Below are 16,265 nucleotides of genomic sequence, written 5' to 3' on the forward strand. Positions count from 1 at the left end.
CATTGTGCAGGGATCCGGTGGAGGACCAAAATTGCTGGGGGTGTGGTCGTTATGGACACCTATCCAAGAACTGTGGGCATTCTGGATTTAGGAACCCATCCAGGCCGTCATTATACTATTGTCTCCCGGGGCAGAGGGACAACCCCCGAAACAGACAACTCCAAGTCCCAACAAGGCTGAATGAGTGGTTGTTCTAAGCCCAGTTGTCTCCACCCTAGTGTACAGGCAAGAGGTCCCATGTTTGATTGACACTGGGTCAGAGGTCACTGTCATGGAATATGACTTCTATGTACAAAGGTTTGGAGCCCAGAAACAGCTGGACTCCTGTTGGCTGTATCTCTGAGCGGCCAATAATCTACCCCTACTGGCGAAGGCATTACCTAGCTACAGGACTAAATCGAGGACCAGGTGGTAGAGCGTGTTGAAATAGTCTTGACCCTTGGCTACGGCATGCAAGCAGTATGGCTCAGAGTACTTCCAGCTTGCGAGGCCCAACGCATAGCAACCAAGAGACAGCTGGAGCAAGTAGGGGCGATTTGCACAACCCCAAATCTAAAGTTAATCTTGACACCCTCAGAAGAGGTGATCTGGTACATCCCAGTGGGGGCTTACAGGAAGTTACAAGGAGCTACTGTTATGGTAGCCCCTGTGATGCCTGGGAAATGGTTGGTGTTTCAAACACTATCTAAGGTTCACCATGGAAGAGTGTTAGTACAGCTTTTAAACTTAGGGACAACTTCCATCTCACTGCCCAGGCACGCTGCCTTGGCAGACCTATATACTGTACCTCGCCACTGCATCTCCAAGGCCAAGCCAGAGGTGGAAGCATACTGCACCCCCTTGCAGGCAGCTATGGCTTCTTGTAATGAGACTCAACACAAGACCCCATTGAAGCAGCTGGATATTACCTTTAAAGACTTTTCTTTACCTCAGCAGAGACTATTCCATCAGTTATTAGAGAAACACTTGTTGGTGTTCACCAACAGTCCTGGGGACTATGGTTGAATGAAACCATCGACCACCCGATTCATATACACCACCCATACGGGAGCGGTACCTCCACATTCCACCAGCATTGTGCCAAGCAGTCAAGGAACTAATTTGCAATATGCTATGAGGTGAGGTAATCCAGGAAAATGTCAGCCCCTGGGCCCTTCCTATTGTGCTGGTGTGCAAGAAAGACGGCAGTCTGCGGTTCTGTGTGGACTATCGCAAACTCAAACCATGCACCCACAGGGACGCCTAGCCCCTCCCTCGGGTTGAGGAATCCTTTATGGTACTTGGACAAGCCAAGTTCTTCTCCACCTGGGACCTGGCCATTGGAGACCAAGACAGGCAAAACCGTCTCTATTACACCCCTGGGACTGTTTGCATTTAATCACATGCCCTTTGGCCTCAGTAATGCCCCCAGCACCTTCCAGCGCCATTTTCTCCAATACATTTGAGGAATATTTGAAACATCTGGACCAGGTGTTCTCCTTTTTTGCACAATACAGACTAAAACTCAAGCCCAGCAAGTGTTACCTTGTGAGATAGAAGATACAGCACTTGGGGCATGTAGTCGAAGCTGGAGGCATGTCCCCAGACCCAGGTAAAGTATAGGCTGTGCAAGATTGGTGTTTCCCAAAATCCATCACCGAGTTACACTCCTTCTTAGGTCTGGTAGAATATTATTGGCAGTTTATTCCAAAGTTCGCCCAGATAGCTGCCCTAATTACCCTGCTGTTATGCGGCATAGTACCCAGCAGAATTTCAGACCTTCACCCAGACCCAATGGCACGAATCGCAACAGCAAGCCTTTGAGATGCTTAAGCAGAGACTGACTTACGCAGACTACACCCAGCCCTTCCAGGTGTACACAGACAGAAGTCTCCAGTAATTAGGGGCTCTTCTTGCCCAAGTGCAGGATGGACAAGTGTTTTTGCAAGCAGCAGCTTAGGGCCTCCTAAAAGAAACTCCCATAGCTACAGTTCTTTCAAGCCCGGGTTGCCTGCCCTGGTTTTGGTCATCACTGAAAAGTTTGAATACCTCATGGGGGCCAACATTGAGGTCTTTACGGACGACAACCCACTGGCCTACATGGAGACTGTGAAATTGGGGGCCTTGGAGCAGAGGTGGACAGCCCGCCTGGAGTGGTTTAAACTTAAGATACATTACCAGCCAGGGAAGCTCAACGGGCTTGCCGACGCCTTATCCTGTTTCCTGGTGGAGCACCCAGGAGAGAATGTGGACCCTAACATGGATTACATAGAGGTTGCTGCTGTTCTTCCTGTTCCTGCTGCCTTGTGTGTCATTGAGCGAGATCCTGACCCACGGGCCAAGGTAGCAAAGCTCTACGGGCGGGAGGAATGGGCACTGATCAAACAAAAGGATCCAGATTTTATCTAAGTGCAGTCCTACCTCTCATAGAAGTACAGGCCTACCTCTCGGGAATGCCAAAAGTTGTCCCCTGTTGCTCGGGCAATCCTAAAACAATGGGATTGGCTGGAGTTATGAGATGTACTCCATTCTTCATTCTTCTATTCTTCACCTTGTGGTCCCCCAGTCGCATATCCTAAAAATCTGTCAAGTATTCCAAGCCATGGGTGGCCACTTCGGCGTAGATTTGCCTGAGTCACTGATACAAAGGTACTTCTTTTGCCCCCATTTGTCACATGGTACACAAAGCATGCCAGGAATGTGAAAGCTGTAACATCCACAAGGCTTCCTCAGATAAGGTAACACCCATGATCATCTCCACCTCTGAGCCGTTTGAGTTGGTTACCATGGACTTTCTCCTAATTTCCAGCACACCTTCTGGGTATCAGTATGCACTGGTCTTCAACAACCACTTCACTAAATTTGTGGTGGTGGTGCCTACCAAAGACCAAACAGCTGTTACCACCGCAAGTTCCTCTGGGAGCATATCATTCAACCCTATGGCTGCCCAAAGCAAATCCAAATTTGGACTGATTTGTGTGATTTTCACACATCACGATGCACCTACCTACTTAGGGACCGAGCATGAAGTCACAAAGTGCAAGGCCTTCTGAGTGAAATACAGTGGCTTCCCTATGTAGCTAATGGTGGAACATGATAAAATGGTAAATTGTAAACATGTGAGTCAAGGTGGTGGAGTTAAGTGTTACTTTCTTAAAATGCTACAAAGTCATGTGGACAAGTAGGAACAGACCGGCCAAAGTAGTGAAGCGGAAGACACATCTCTTCGGGGAGGGTTTGATGCTGCAAGTGCATTGTGGCATTAGGGCTGAAAGTGTATATGACACCTCAAGTTTACTGAAGTGTATGAAGTAACTATCGTAATACTCCTGTGTGGCCCCAAGGGGGCAACGCTCAGGGGGCCATAGCTTGCCTGAGCTGCTCACACGCAGACTCTAGAGTTTGTTTACATTAAGGGGTGAATGGCTCTCTCCCCTGGCTGTGTCTGAACATTAAAGGCCCTTGAACTTCTATGGGACCCTCTCCTTGCAGAGAGACAGAAGTAGATGATCCCCATAGAGATGGAACTATAATGTGCAGGTGTGCCTTTTACTTCTGCTCTCTAGCTCCCTCACCACCTACTCCTTTGCTTAGGACTTCTTCAAGGCCTCTCTCTTCCTCTGGAACTTTCCGGCTATCTCCTACTCTACCTTTAGGCGATCTCTGAAAATTCACCTCTTTAGGAAAGCCTATCCTGCTTCAGATCTGAGTTTTATTTTCTACATCAAAAATAAATCACAGTTATTGTCTCTTTGTATCACTTTCCCTTCCCTTTTAGAATGTAAGTGTACCGTAGGAATAACCCTTACTGTAGCTGTTGGAGAAAAAGCACCATTTAACCTCGGGAATAGATGGGTCAAAGCAGCATCCTCTGGAACGGCATTCTTCGGAACTAATGCCTGAATATCCGCAGTCTGTTCGGTCAGCAGGACTCACTGAGCACTGAACCTTATCTATGAATAAAAATTGAAAATATTATTTTTGAAATAGCAATTAATAATGTTTACAGGCTGCACATAAAAATTTTCAGCGCTAATGAGGAACTCATTTTTCTAACCACATATGACCTAAAGAGTAAGTGCACTTTCAGACAAAGTGCACTTTTTGCCCCTTTGACCTGACCTAAACAATCCCACCCTCACTCAGATGAGATTCGGTGAGCGTGGACACCAGAGTTTGTTTACATCCAGCAATGAAAGGCCCCCTCACTGGCTGCGCCTGCACATTACAAGCTATTGGAATTCTATAGGGCTGTCTCCTGGCTGGGAGACGGAGCTAGACAAGCTCCATAGAGGTAGTGCTGAATTGTGCAGGCATGACCAAGAAAGGGACCCTTTCACCCTTGAATTAAAACAAACGTTGGAGGCCACAGCTTGGGTCATGGTAAGTAGGGTAGGATCCTTTAGGTCAGGGGAGAGTCAAAAGCATAAGTGCATTTATTCTTGAAGGCTGAAGCCCAGGCAAATAGTTAAATATATAGAGGCTAATACCAAGTCAAATTCAGGTACTTACACTGTTTGTTATTGTAAAGCACTGTGGATATTGTTGGCACTTTAAAAAAAAAGTGTATTATAATAATATTAATGGAAGTTATAGTATAGGAATAACCCTTACTGTAGTCGTCGGTGTGGAAGCACCATTTGACCCCGGGAATGGATGGGTCAAAGCAGCATCCTCTGGAACGGCATTCTTCAGAACTAATTCCTGAATATCCACACTCTATTCTGTCAGCTGGACTCACAGAACACTGAGCCTTATCTATGAAGAAGGATTGAAAATATAATTTTTAAAATAGCAATTAATAATTTTACAGGCTGCACTTAAAAGTTTTTGACACTTATGAGGAACTATTAGGAAATTTCACTTGATATGTGTGACTTAAAGAATAAGTGCGCATTCAGACAAGGTGAGCTTACTCTTTTTGTTCCTTTGTCCTGACCTATACAATCCCACCCTTCACAGATGTATAGTTATGGAGATTTGAAGGATACTGACTCCATTGTTTGTTTACACTCAGTATTGAACAGCTCCCTCTCCTGGCTGTGCCTGCACATTACAACCTCCTAGGCATCAATGAGACCTTCCCCTGGCTGGAAGCTGGAGGTAGACAAGATACATAAGAGATCCATGAGACTGTAATGTGCAAATGTGACCAGGAGACAGAGCCTTTCACCTATAGAGGTAAAAAAACAATGAAGCCCACAACTGTCAAATCTAGGTATGTATACCTAGATCTGACACTTCTAGGTATGTATACATGCGTAAAAGGGAAGATTAAGCCTGAATACCATCACACAGGTAAATCTATACCTCTTTGCAGGATGGGTTGCCTTAACGCAACACATGTTAACATGTGACATAAGGAGCATTAATGCACCACAAAGAAGTAAATAGACTCTCAGTCTAGAGGATTTGTATTGGCTATGTGATGCAATAACTTACTGTATTGTTTTGGGAAGAAGCACCATTTAACCTCTGGAATAGTTGAGTTAAAGCAGCATCCTTTGGAAAAGCACTCGCCCGCACTAATTCCTGGATATCCGCAGTCGGTTCTGTCGGCCGGATTCACAGCGCACTGACCCTTATCTGAGACAAGAAACAAAAAAGCATTTTTGATGATACCTTGGTGTGTTTTAAAGGAGGTTTCCACATTAAAAATAAAAGGAAATCTATGTCACATTACTAAGCAGGAAACTACCCTCAAATAAGCTGAAAAAGCTAATTCACTGATCTGATGGCTTCATTATTAATTCACTGGCCTTGAATAATTAGATCAGGAGTTCTGGCCTTAAAGCGTAGCTAAACCCAAAAATGAAGACTTAATATATTGCAGCCTATCCATCCTTAGATGTAGTGGCTACATTCGTTTTCTGGTTTCATGCATTTTTGTCTTTATTTTCAACTGTTAATCCTGGGAATATTAGACTCTTCCTGTCTCTTTGTGGCTACGCTCATTTCTCCGTAGGGTATAGACATTTATGTGCCCAATGTAACCCCTCTTTCTGGACTGGAATGGGTTCATCCCGGGACCAGTTGGATTAACAGGCAGTGTTGGTGCCGTAGGATGTGAGAAAGAGCTGGGAATACACCGCTCAAAGCCACCTGTGAGGATCTGATGAGGGGCTGAAGAGATCCGGGTGCCTGCCTGCCAGCCAGGGAAATCCAATGGAAACAAAGAAGAATGGCGGCACATCCGGAAGTAAAATCAAAAGAATTTTTTGAAAGTCCATAAAATCAAGCGAACATGAAAAACATCAATCCAAAAAAGATGCTCAGTGGACGCGTTTCACACAGACGTGCTTACTCATCATTGGTCTTGGTGCTGTAGGAGCCACTAGAGCTGCCCATGGGCCAGAATAGGCAGCACATGAAGTACATGATGTTAACTCCAACCCTGTCTCTGCCACCAGTGGGGCACCCTGGGTAGTAGGTTAGAATATCGTTGAGGAGAGGAGGCAATCCCTTACAGCAGTGTTTTTCAACCTTTTTTTCAGTCAAGGCACCCTTCACAATTCTGCACAATTTCGAGACACTCCATTCAAAAATTAAAAAAAAAAACTAAACAAATTGTTTTACATAATGCATAAATACCCATGTACATAGGACACCCAAATGTGCAAATATATATTTGCACACTGCTACTGACTAGTATTCCAATGTTGCTCTTCTCCATCATTTTCTCCCTCTCATTCAGCTAGCTAATGTGAACCCAGTGCTAATGGAGGGGGGCAGGGGAGGGGCAAACAAGGATGCTGTGTAGGCACCTGATGTCCTCCTTATCAACCAATGATATCATTGGTTGTTAGGATGCTGCTGGCTAGAGGTTGCAATGGTGCACAATTAAAACACATGGCTTGGTGTAAAAGGTAAAAGGCAGGCTTCATTGACTTGCTTACTAGCATATCATTTTTGGGCAATTTTTAGCCATTTTTGCCAAGCCACCCCTAAAGAAACCTGAAGGCACCCTGGTTGAAAAAGGCTGCCTCACAGGGGTCATCCAGAGTCCTGCATCCCTAGTCAGGGATGTACATAGTCTATAAGGTCCTGCTCCTCTTCTTGCCTGCCCTAATTCAGTGAGCTCCAAACTGTGGCCTGCAGGCTGGATATTGCCTTTTGCTTGCTTTTCTCAGGCCCTTGGGGTACTATTCGTTCCACTGATACTGATGATGGGGCACTATTCCTACCACTAATACCAATGAAAGGGCACTATTCCTCCCACTAATACCAATGGCCGGGCACTATTCCTGCCACTAATACCAATGAAAGGGCATTATTCCTTCCACTGATACTGACGATGGGGTACTATTCCTCCCACTGATAAAAATTACTGGGCACTATTCTTACCACTGATACTGGCGATGGAGCAGTATTCCTCCCACCACTAATTCCAATGATTGGACAATATTCCTCCTGTAACGAGCCCCTGCTCGCTCGGTTCCACTCTCCCGACACTCCTCTGCAGCTATAGAATCAGATTGCAGATCGCAACATCTGATGGTTTGGTCGTCCGATGCTCCGGGACTAGAACTACAGCTATGTGCCGTTCTAATCCAGTTGTGTAGCTCAGAACAAACACCAGGCAGGCTGTATGTAAGTTCAACCAGGAATCTCCTTTATTGAAAGCAATACAGGCTCTTTTATACAGTAAAAGAGGAGGTGTATACCTCCTGCTCATATTACTCTGAACATACACCTGTGACCAGAAACCTAATTAACATGGGCTAATTAACTAATCCCTTTAGACAGCCTAGATGACTCAGACATGACCTTTAGGCCAGACTGGCCCTCTTGTAGCTCAGAAAACACAATTAACATTATCACAAATCAACACAGACTCTTCTTCACACAATAGCAGAGTTAATTAACACAAACAACAATGGGGATCTAATGACTCTTAGATCCCATACTAGACTTATTTACAATACACATTCTAGCAGGCAACAGACAGACAGGTGGCTGGAATTGACATCAGCATCTCCTAACAGTATTTGTCCCAGCATTATGAATCAGCCACTATTCCTAATATGGCAAATCCAGGGTCCCCAGAGTCTGTGTGTCCTGGGGGACCAGGACCTGAATCCACAGTAATACCATCTCAAGGGTCCCCAGGCATACAGCTCACAAAGAGCACCGTTCCCCCAAATGCCAGGGCCCACGATCGATTGGCAAGAGGCTAGCATTCAGTCACCTCCAAAAGTCTCTCTCCCGGTTAGGTCTGTCACACCTCTTACTTTTAACAACAGCGCTATTCCTCCCACTAATACCAATGGTGGGGCACTATTCCTCCCACTGATACCAATGATGGGGTACTAGTCCTTCCACTAATATCAATGATGGAGTACTATTCCTCCCACTAATTCAAATGATTGGGCACTATTCCTCCTACTGTTATTAACAACAGCACTATTCCTCTCCCACTGATACCAATGATGGGGCACTAATCCTCCCACTAATACCAATGACTGGGCACTACTCCTACCACTGATACTGATGATGGAGCACTATTCCTACCAATAATTTCAATGATTGGGCACCATTCTTTCTACTGTTCAACAGCAGCAATATTCCTCCTACTAATAACCATGACGGGGCACTATTCCTCCCACTATTACTAATGATGGCTTACTGTTCTTCCTCCTAATGATCACAGTAATTTTTTTACTCCCACTCACCACTAAGCTTGAGGCATTTTCTAATCCCACTGGCCACAATCCGGCTTCCTTAAAGACTGAAGAACTATAAACTGGTCCTTTGTTTAGAAAGTGCGGAGATCCCTACTCTAATGCCGCGTACACACGAGCGGACTTTCGTCAGAGTAGACTCTGACAGTCTTTCCAACGGAGTTCCGCTGAAACGGACTTGCCTACACACGATCACGCCAAAGTCTGATCGTTTAGAACGTGATGACGTACGACGGGACTAGAAAAGGGAAGTTCAATAGCCAGTAGCCAATAGCGGCCCTTGAGTCGTTTTTGGTCCTTCGAACTAGCATACAGACGAACGATTTTCTCGATAGGAGTCCATCGGAAAGATTTGAAACATGTTCTATTTCTAGGTCCGTCAGAATTTTCGAAAGAGAAGGTCTGATGAAGCCAACACTAGATCGTAATGTCTGACAGAATGATTCCGTTAGACCTTTTCTGCCGGAAAGTCCGGTCGTGTGTACACGGCATAAGTTTCTCTTGGTGCCAGATTTCTTTAAAAACCAACTCCACTTTCTATTGAAGGAAATGAAGGAACATTCCAGAGTGTTTTAGCAATAATGGCAAATATACAGTACCTTATGATATTATTCTTTGTGGCAGATTCAGGTTATGTCCTCTGTGGAAGTACTTACTTTCAGAGTTACTATAGAAGCACCAGTTCACCCCCCGTACACTGGAATCGAAGCAGCATCCTCTCTTGGCACAGTCTGAAGCACTTATTCCGGGATATCCGCAGTTTCTTCTCTCATATGGAGAACCGCCACAATCATTCCGGGCTGGTTCAAAGAGGTGAAATCACAATTGGAAGAATTATGTAAGTATATAAATAATAAACATTCCAAACAAGAAAAGCTCCACTCTTCCTATGTGAAACTCAATCACCTGCTAACGTAGTAGGATGATATACAGTCCAGTTACGGTATTCTTCAAAATATGTATCAAGGGCAAACAAAGGTAATAAGAGGTGTGGAGGACTTCAGTTAAGAGGAGCAATCACAAAAATTAAACCCATTCTCCCTGAAGAAGAGGCACTTAAAAGGGGATTTGATCACGATATACAAATCTTTACCCACCTCAGTACTGGACACTTTCACCCCCTTATTGCTCAGGCCAATTTTAAGCTTTCAACACTGTAATGCCCCTTACACACGGTCGGATTTTCCGACAGAACATGTGCGATCGGAGCGTTTTGTCGGAAATTCCGACCGTGTGTGGGCTCCATCTGACTTTTTCCATCGGATTTTCCGACACACAAAGTTTGAGAGCAGGATATAAAATTTTCCGACGACAAAATCTATTGTTGGAATTTCCGATCGTGTGTACACAAATCCGATGGACAAAGTGCCACACATGCTCAGAATAAATAAAGAGATGAAAGCTATTGGCCACTGCCCCGTTTATAGTCCCGACGTACGTGTTTTACGTCACCGCGTTCAGAATGATCGGATTTTCCGACAACTTTGTGTGACCGTGTGTATGCAAGACAAGTTTGAGCCAACATCTGTCTGAAAATATCCTAGGATTTTGTTGTCGGAATGTCCGATCAATGTCCGATCGTGTGTACGGGGCATTACACTTTGAATGACAATTACTCAGTCATGCAACAGTGTGGCCGAATGAATTTTGGATCATTAATTTGAGACAGATAGAGCTTTCTTTTGGGTTTATTTAATCACCGCTGGGTTTTTTATTTTTTGTTAAATAAACAAAAAAAGCTTGACATTTTTTGGAAAAAACACTTTTTTCTTTGTTTCTGTTATAAAATTTTGCAAATAAATAATCTTTCTTCATAAATTTAGGCTAAAATGTATACTGCTACATTTCTTTGGTAAAAATAACCTAAATCAGTGTATTCCACAAACTATGGTACAGTATATATATTTGAAAATCGATCAGTACTGATGTACCTAATCAGATTGTATTTATTAAAAAAAAATATTTTTTTTCGTACAAATTAAAGATGTACAGTAAAACCTTGGTTTGAGAGCGTTTTGCAAGACAAGCCAAATTTTTAAAATAAATTTTGACTTGATATGCAAACGATGCCTTGATATACAAGTAGCGTCGTGTCACAACTGAGTATAAAAGAGAAGAGAGGAGCCTCTAAGTGTAGCAATATGGTTACATTTCATGAAGGTACAACATTTAGTAGCATATTGCTACACTTATGCAGCGTACACACGGTCGGACTTTTCGACTGGACTGGTCCGACGGACCGAGTCCGGCGGACAATCTGATCGTGTGTGGGCTTCATCAGACCTTCAGCGGACTTTTCCAGTCGAAAATCTGACGGACTTTAGATTCGGAACATGCTTCAAATCTTTACGTCGTAACTCCGCCGGACCCAGAAATCCACTCGTTTGTATGCTAGTTTGACGGACAAAAACCAACGCTAGGGCAGCTATTGGCTACTGGCTATGAACTTCTTTATTTTGGTCCAGTGTACGTCATCACGTACGAATCCGTCGGACTTTGGTGTGATTGTGTGTAGGCAAGTCCGTTCATTAAAAAGTCAGTGGAAAGTCCGTCAAAAGTCCGTTGAAAGTCCGTTGGAAAGTCCTTCCGTGTGTACGTGGCTTTAGAGGCGACTCGCTTCTCTTTTATACTTTAGAGCTCCTGCTGGATTTTGCTTCTAAACTTCTTGTGGAGGCTTCTGTTTGTGGATGGACCTTTTATGGTTACACAACCTATCACATTGCTATAATAATTTTATATGGACTATAAACTGAAGGACTTATGAATAAATGGTTGTGGAACAAATCATCTGAGTTTGCATTATTTCTTATGGGGAAATTTGCTTTGATATACAAGTGCTTTGGATTACAAGCATGTTTCAGGAACAAATTATGCTCGCAATCCAAGGTTTTACTGTATACAAATAACAAAAAAGGCACAACCTAAATAATAAATTAAAAAAAACCCACCTCATCTAACCACAGCACAGATCCATAAAAAATAATTAAGGACAAACTACTAGTACATATCAGTTACAGGGTTTTTAAATGAAAAAAAATCAAACCAGCATTTCCAAATACGGTCATATTTAGACAAGCGTAGAAAATATATTTGCTTATCATATGCAATACTCTTATTCAAATCTTGGACCCAATCAGATATTGTAGGGAGAGATTCTGAAACTCATTTAACAATAATCATTCTTCGGTTAATAAAGAGTACTCTAGAAACCCCTCATCCAAAAGAGAAGAGTCAAAATGCCCCAAAATACATGTCAGTAGATCTGTAGTAAGAGAAAGACCTGTTACACTATTAATAACTTGGATAACTTATGTCCAGTATTGTTTAAAGAGACACTAAAGGTTCCCTTTTTTTTTTCTTTTAAAATAACAAACATGTTATACTTACGTTCTCTGTGCAGTTGGTTTTGCACAGAGTGGCCCCGATCCCCCTCTTCTGGGGTCCCTCTGCGGCACTGCTGGCTCCTCCCCGCATCGAGTGACCACCCGTGCAGGCGCGCTCCCGTGTCCTGCTTCTGTGTTCATAGACACAGACAGCAGGACTCGGCACCGCCCCCGGCGCCCGCATCATTGGATTTGATTGACAGCAGAGGGAGCCAATGGCTGCGCTGCTATCAATCTGTCCAATCAAGAGCCGAGACACCGGCCGAAGAAGGTGTGCGCAACTCTGGCGTAGCAACGAACGGGCTCAGGTGAGTAAAATGGGGGGCTGGTGCACTACAATAGGTTTTTCATCTCAATGCATAGAATGGGAGGGTTTACAACCCCTGGACAGCGCCACATCAGGTGAATCAGGTCTCCCTGCGGTTGACCACATCTGTTACAGCAAGAATCTTGCCATCGACCTATACTACAAAGAAAATGCTCAGTCTGATATACCTGATGGATAATAAACACTTGCATTAGCTGATATGAGGGGGAAGGAGAAACAAGAGGGATCCTTTGCAAAACCTGGCCCCATACGTCATCAGGTATATGAACTCTTGTTCCCATTTCTGTTTACATGGAGAAGTATGTCTCAATAAAAATGTAGATATAAGTTGCACATAAAAATCTCTGAAACAAGGCCCTTGGAATCACAAATCCCAACAATTTTACCAAATAACGGAGTATCTGCAATTGAGATGCTGAGGGAGCTATTTTGGACCTGAAAGGCATGTCTGATTTGAAGATACTGATAGACATTTTGTCTAAAAAAAATTCTAATTGCAATTGCTAAAATGATTTAAAAAGTTGATTTTAACATGAATGGGGAATTGTCAGTGATAGTCCTGAATAGGGATGAGCCGAACACCCCCCCGGTTCGGTTCGCACCAGAACCTGCGAACGGACCGAAAGTTCGCACGAACGTTAGAACCCCATTGACGTCTATGGGACTCGAACGTTCGAAATCAAAAGTGCTAATTTTAAAGGCTAATTTGCATGGTATTGTCCTAAAAAGGGTTTGGGGACCCGGGTCCTACCCCAGGGGACATGTATCAATGCAAAAAAAACTTTTAAAAACGGACGTTTTTTCGGGAGCAGTGATTTTAATGATGCTTAAAGTAAAAAAAAAAAAAGTGAAATATTCCTTTAAATATCGTACCTGGGGGGTGTCTATAGTATGCCTGTAAAGTGGCGCGCGTTTCCCATGTTTAGAACAGTCCCTGCACCAAATGTCATTTTTAAAGGAAAAAATCTCATTTAAAACTGCTTGGGGGTTTAATGTAATGTCGGGTCCTGGCAATATGGATGAAAATCAGTGAGACAGATGGTACCCCCCAGTCCATTACCAGGCCCTTTGGGTCTTGTATGGATATTAAGGGGAACCCCGCACCCGAATTAAAATAAGGAAAGGTGTGGGGCCACCAGGCCCTATATACTCTGAACAGCAGTATACAGGCAGTGCAAACAAGACAGGGACTGTAGGTTTGTTGTTAAGTAGAATCTGTTTGTCATTTTGAACGGGTACATTTTTAACGTGTTTAGCTCCAGCCAAAATATCTTTTTTAAGCTTTTTGGAAAACATAGGGAAGGGTTATCACCCCTGTGACATTTGTTTTGCTGTCTTTCCTACTCTTTAGAAGATTTCACCTCACTTTTTGTCCCAATGACAAATGTTTTTTGAGAATTTGGGGTTTTTTGTGGAACAAGGATTGGAAAGCATCAGTGGAAAGGAGAAATGTTTTTCCCATATTAACTCTTACAGGAGAGAATTTCCCTTCCTAGGGGTAGATTTCATCTCACTTCCTGTTGTCTCCTTCCGTTTGCAAGTAGGAGTCATTTTTAAGTAATTACATGCTCCTGTTGAACAGGGGCAGAAAAACTGGGCCTTTGGTGGTGGTGGTGCTGGTGCCACAACGCTGTAAGTCCTCACTCGCTCTTGGTGGGTGCAGAAATGGGCCCTGCTGTGAAATATTAGATCAAGAATTGTAATTACATGCCCCTGTTGAACAGGGGCAGAAAAATTGGGCCTGTGGTGGTGGTGGTGCTGGTGCCACAACACTGCAACCCCTCACAGACACTTTAGTTGGAACGCAGGAACGAGCCCTGCTGCAAAGTATTGCATCAAAAATTGTAATTACACGCCCCTGTTAAACAGGGGCAGAAAAATTGGGCCTTAGGCACTGGTGCTGGTGCCACAACACTGCAACCCCTCACAGACACTTTAGTTGGAACGCAGGAACGAGCCCTGCTGCAAAGTATTGCATCAAAAATTGTAATTACACGCCCCTGTTAAACAGGGGCAGAAAAATTGGGCCTTAGGCACTGGTGCTGGTGCCACAACACTGCAACCCCTCACAGACACTCTAGTTGGAACGCAGGAACGAGCCCTGCTGCAAAGTATTGCATCAAAAATTGTAATTACACGCCCCTGAGAAACGGGCAGAAAAATTGTGCCTTAGGCACTGGTGGTGGCGCCCAGAACCAAAAATGTTCTTACAAGCTATCAGCGTGATGATTGAGGAGGAAGAGGATAATTACTCAGGGATAGTCACTCAGCATCAGCATAGGCAGTCTTTGAAGGGATCTGAGATTTCAAAAAAAATTATTCGGTTACATCAGCATCAGGTGCTTGGTAGCTGGTGGTGATCCAAGACTGATTCATTTTTATGAAGGTCAGTCGATCGACCGAGTCGGTGGACAGACGCACCCTGTGATCGGTTACCACGCCTCCAGCAGCACTGAATGTGCGTTCCGAAAGAACGCTGGATGCAGGACAGGCCAGTAGCTCAATTGCATACTGTGCAAGCTCTGGCCAGTGGTCCATCCTCAAGACCCAGTAACCCAGAGGATTTTCGGTGGGAAAGGTGTCCAAGTCTGATCTTGCCCCTAGGTATTCCTGCACCATGTAAAACAGGCGCTGGCGATGGTTGCTGGAACCGATGATACCTTGGGGCTGCGGACCAAAAAATTGTCTGAACGCATCGGTCAGAGGGCCACCTTCTCCACCGCTCCTTCTTTGACTAACCGAAGCCTCAGCAACACGTTGTCCAGAAACAGGAGTTTGTAACCTCCCAGTCTCTGGGAACGCATTGCACAGACTTTTCTGCAAGGCCTCCCGAAGATGTTTCATCCTCTGCTCCCTCTGCGATGGCAAGATAAGGTCCGCAACCTTACCCTTGTAACGTGGATCAAGGAGGGTTGCCAGCCAGTATTGGTCCTTCTCCTTGATACCACGAATACGAGGATCCTTACGCAGGCTTTGCAGGATCAGGGAGGCCATGCAGCGTAGGTTTGCTGAGGCATTCGGTCCGGAGTCCTCTGGGTCACTAAGGATGACATGGTCCGCAGCCACCTCCTCCCAGCCACGTACAAGTCCATGTGTTTCTTGGGACTGATCCCTTAAAGACTGCTGCTGATGCTGAGTACCAGGCTCCACCTCCATACTGACACAATCTTCCTCCTCCTCCTCCTCCTCCTCCTCGTCCTCTTCCTGTGTGATCGGCGGGCACGCAGGAACACTGTCTGGATAAAGGGGGCCTTGAGAGCTAAGGAAGTCCTCCTCTTCCTGCCTCTGTTCTGCCTCAAGTGCCCTGTCCATTATTCCACGCAGCGTGTGCTCCAACAGGTGGACAAGGGGGACAGTGTCACTGATGCATGCACTGTCACTGCTCACCATCCTCGTGGCCTCCTCAAATGGTGACAGGACAGTGCATGCATCCCTGATCATGGCCCACTGGCGTGGGGAAAAAACCAAGCTCCCCTGATCCTGTCCTGGTGCCATAGTCGCACAGGTACTCATTGATGGCCCTCTGCTGCGTGTGCAGCCACTGCAGCATGGCCAACGTTGAGTTCCACCTGGTGGGCATGTCACAGATTAGGCGGTTCTTGGGCAGGTTAAACTCCTTTTGGAGGTCCGTCAGCCGAGCACTGGCATTATATGACCGGCGGAAATGCACACAGACTTTCCTGGCCTGCCTCAGGACATCCTGTAAGCCCGGGTACCTGCCCAAGAACCGCTGCACCACCAAGTTAAGGACGTGAGTCAAATAGGGCACATGGGTCATTTGTCCCTGTCGGAGGGCAGAGAGGAGGTTGGTGCCATTGTCGCAAACCACCATTCCTGCCTTAAGTTGGCGTGGCGTCAACCACCTCTGAACCTGCCCCTGCAGAGCTGACAGAA

The 16,265-nt window shown here is 45.0% G+C and overlaps 1 protein-coding gene across 1 annotated transcript in view; it reads right to left on the reverse strand.

Moving 5' to 3' along the window:
* LOC141127726 (uncharacterized) overlaps nucleotides 1-16,265 on the reverse strand; it is a 49,841-nt gene that overhangs the window by 25,010 nt on the left and 8,566 nt on the right. The window contains exons 2-5 of the mRNA XM_073614474.1: nucleotides 9,317-9,460; nucleotides 5,422-5,565; nucleotides 4,594-4,737; nucleotides 3,789-3,932 (exon numbers count right to left, since the gene is read on the reverse strand). Coding sequence (XP_073470575.1) covers nucleotides 3,789-3,932; nucleotides 4,594-4,737; nucleotides 5,422-5,565; nucleotides 9,317-9,460 — 576 coding nt within the window. The remainder of the gene's footprint in view (nucleotides 1-3,788; nucleotides 3,933-4,593; nucleotides 4,738-5,421; nucleotides 5,566-9,316; nucleotides 9,461-16,265) is intronic.

The sequence above is a fragment of the Aquarana catesbeiana genome, linkage group LG02 (assembly GCF_042186555.1).
Source record: "Aquarana catesbeiana isolate 2022-GZ linkage group LG02, ASM4218655v1, whole genome shotgun sequence".
NCBI classification, from domain to species: Eukaryota; Metazoa; Chordata; class Amphibia; order Anura; family Ranidae; genus Aquarana; species Aquarana catesbeiana.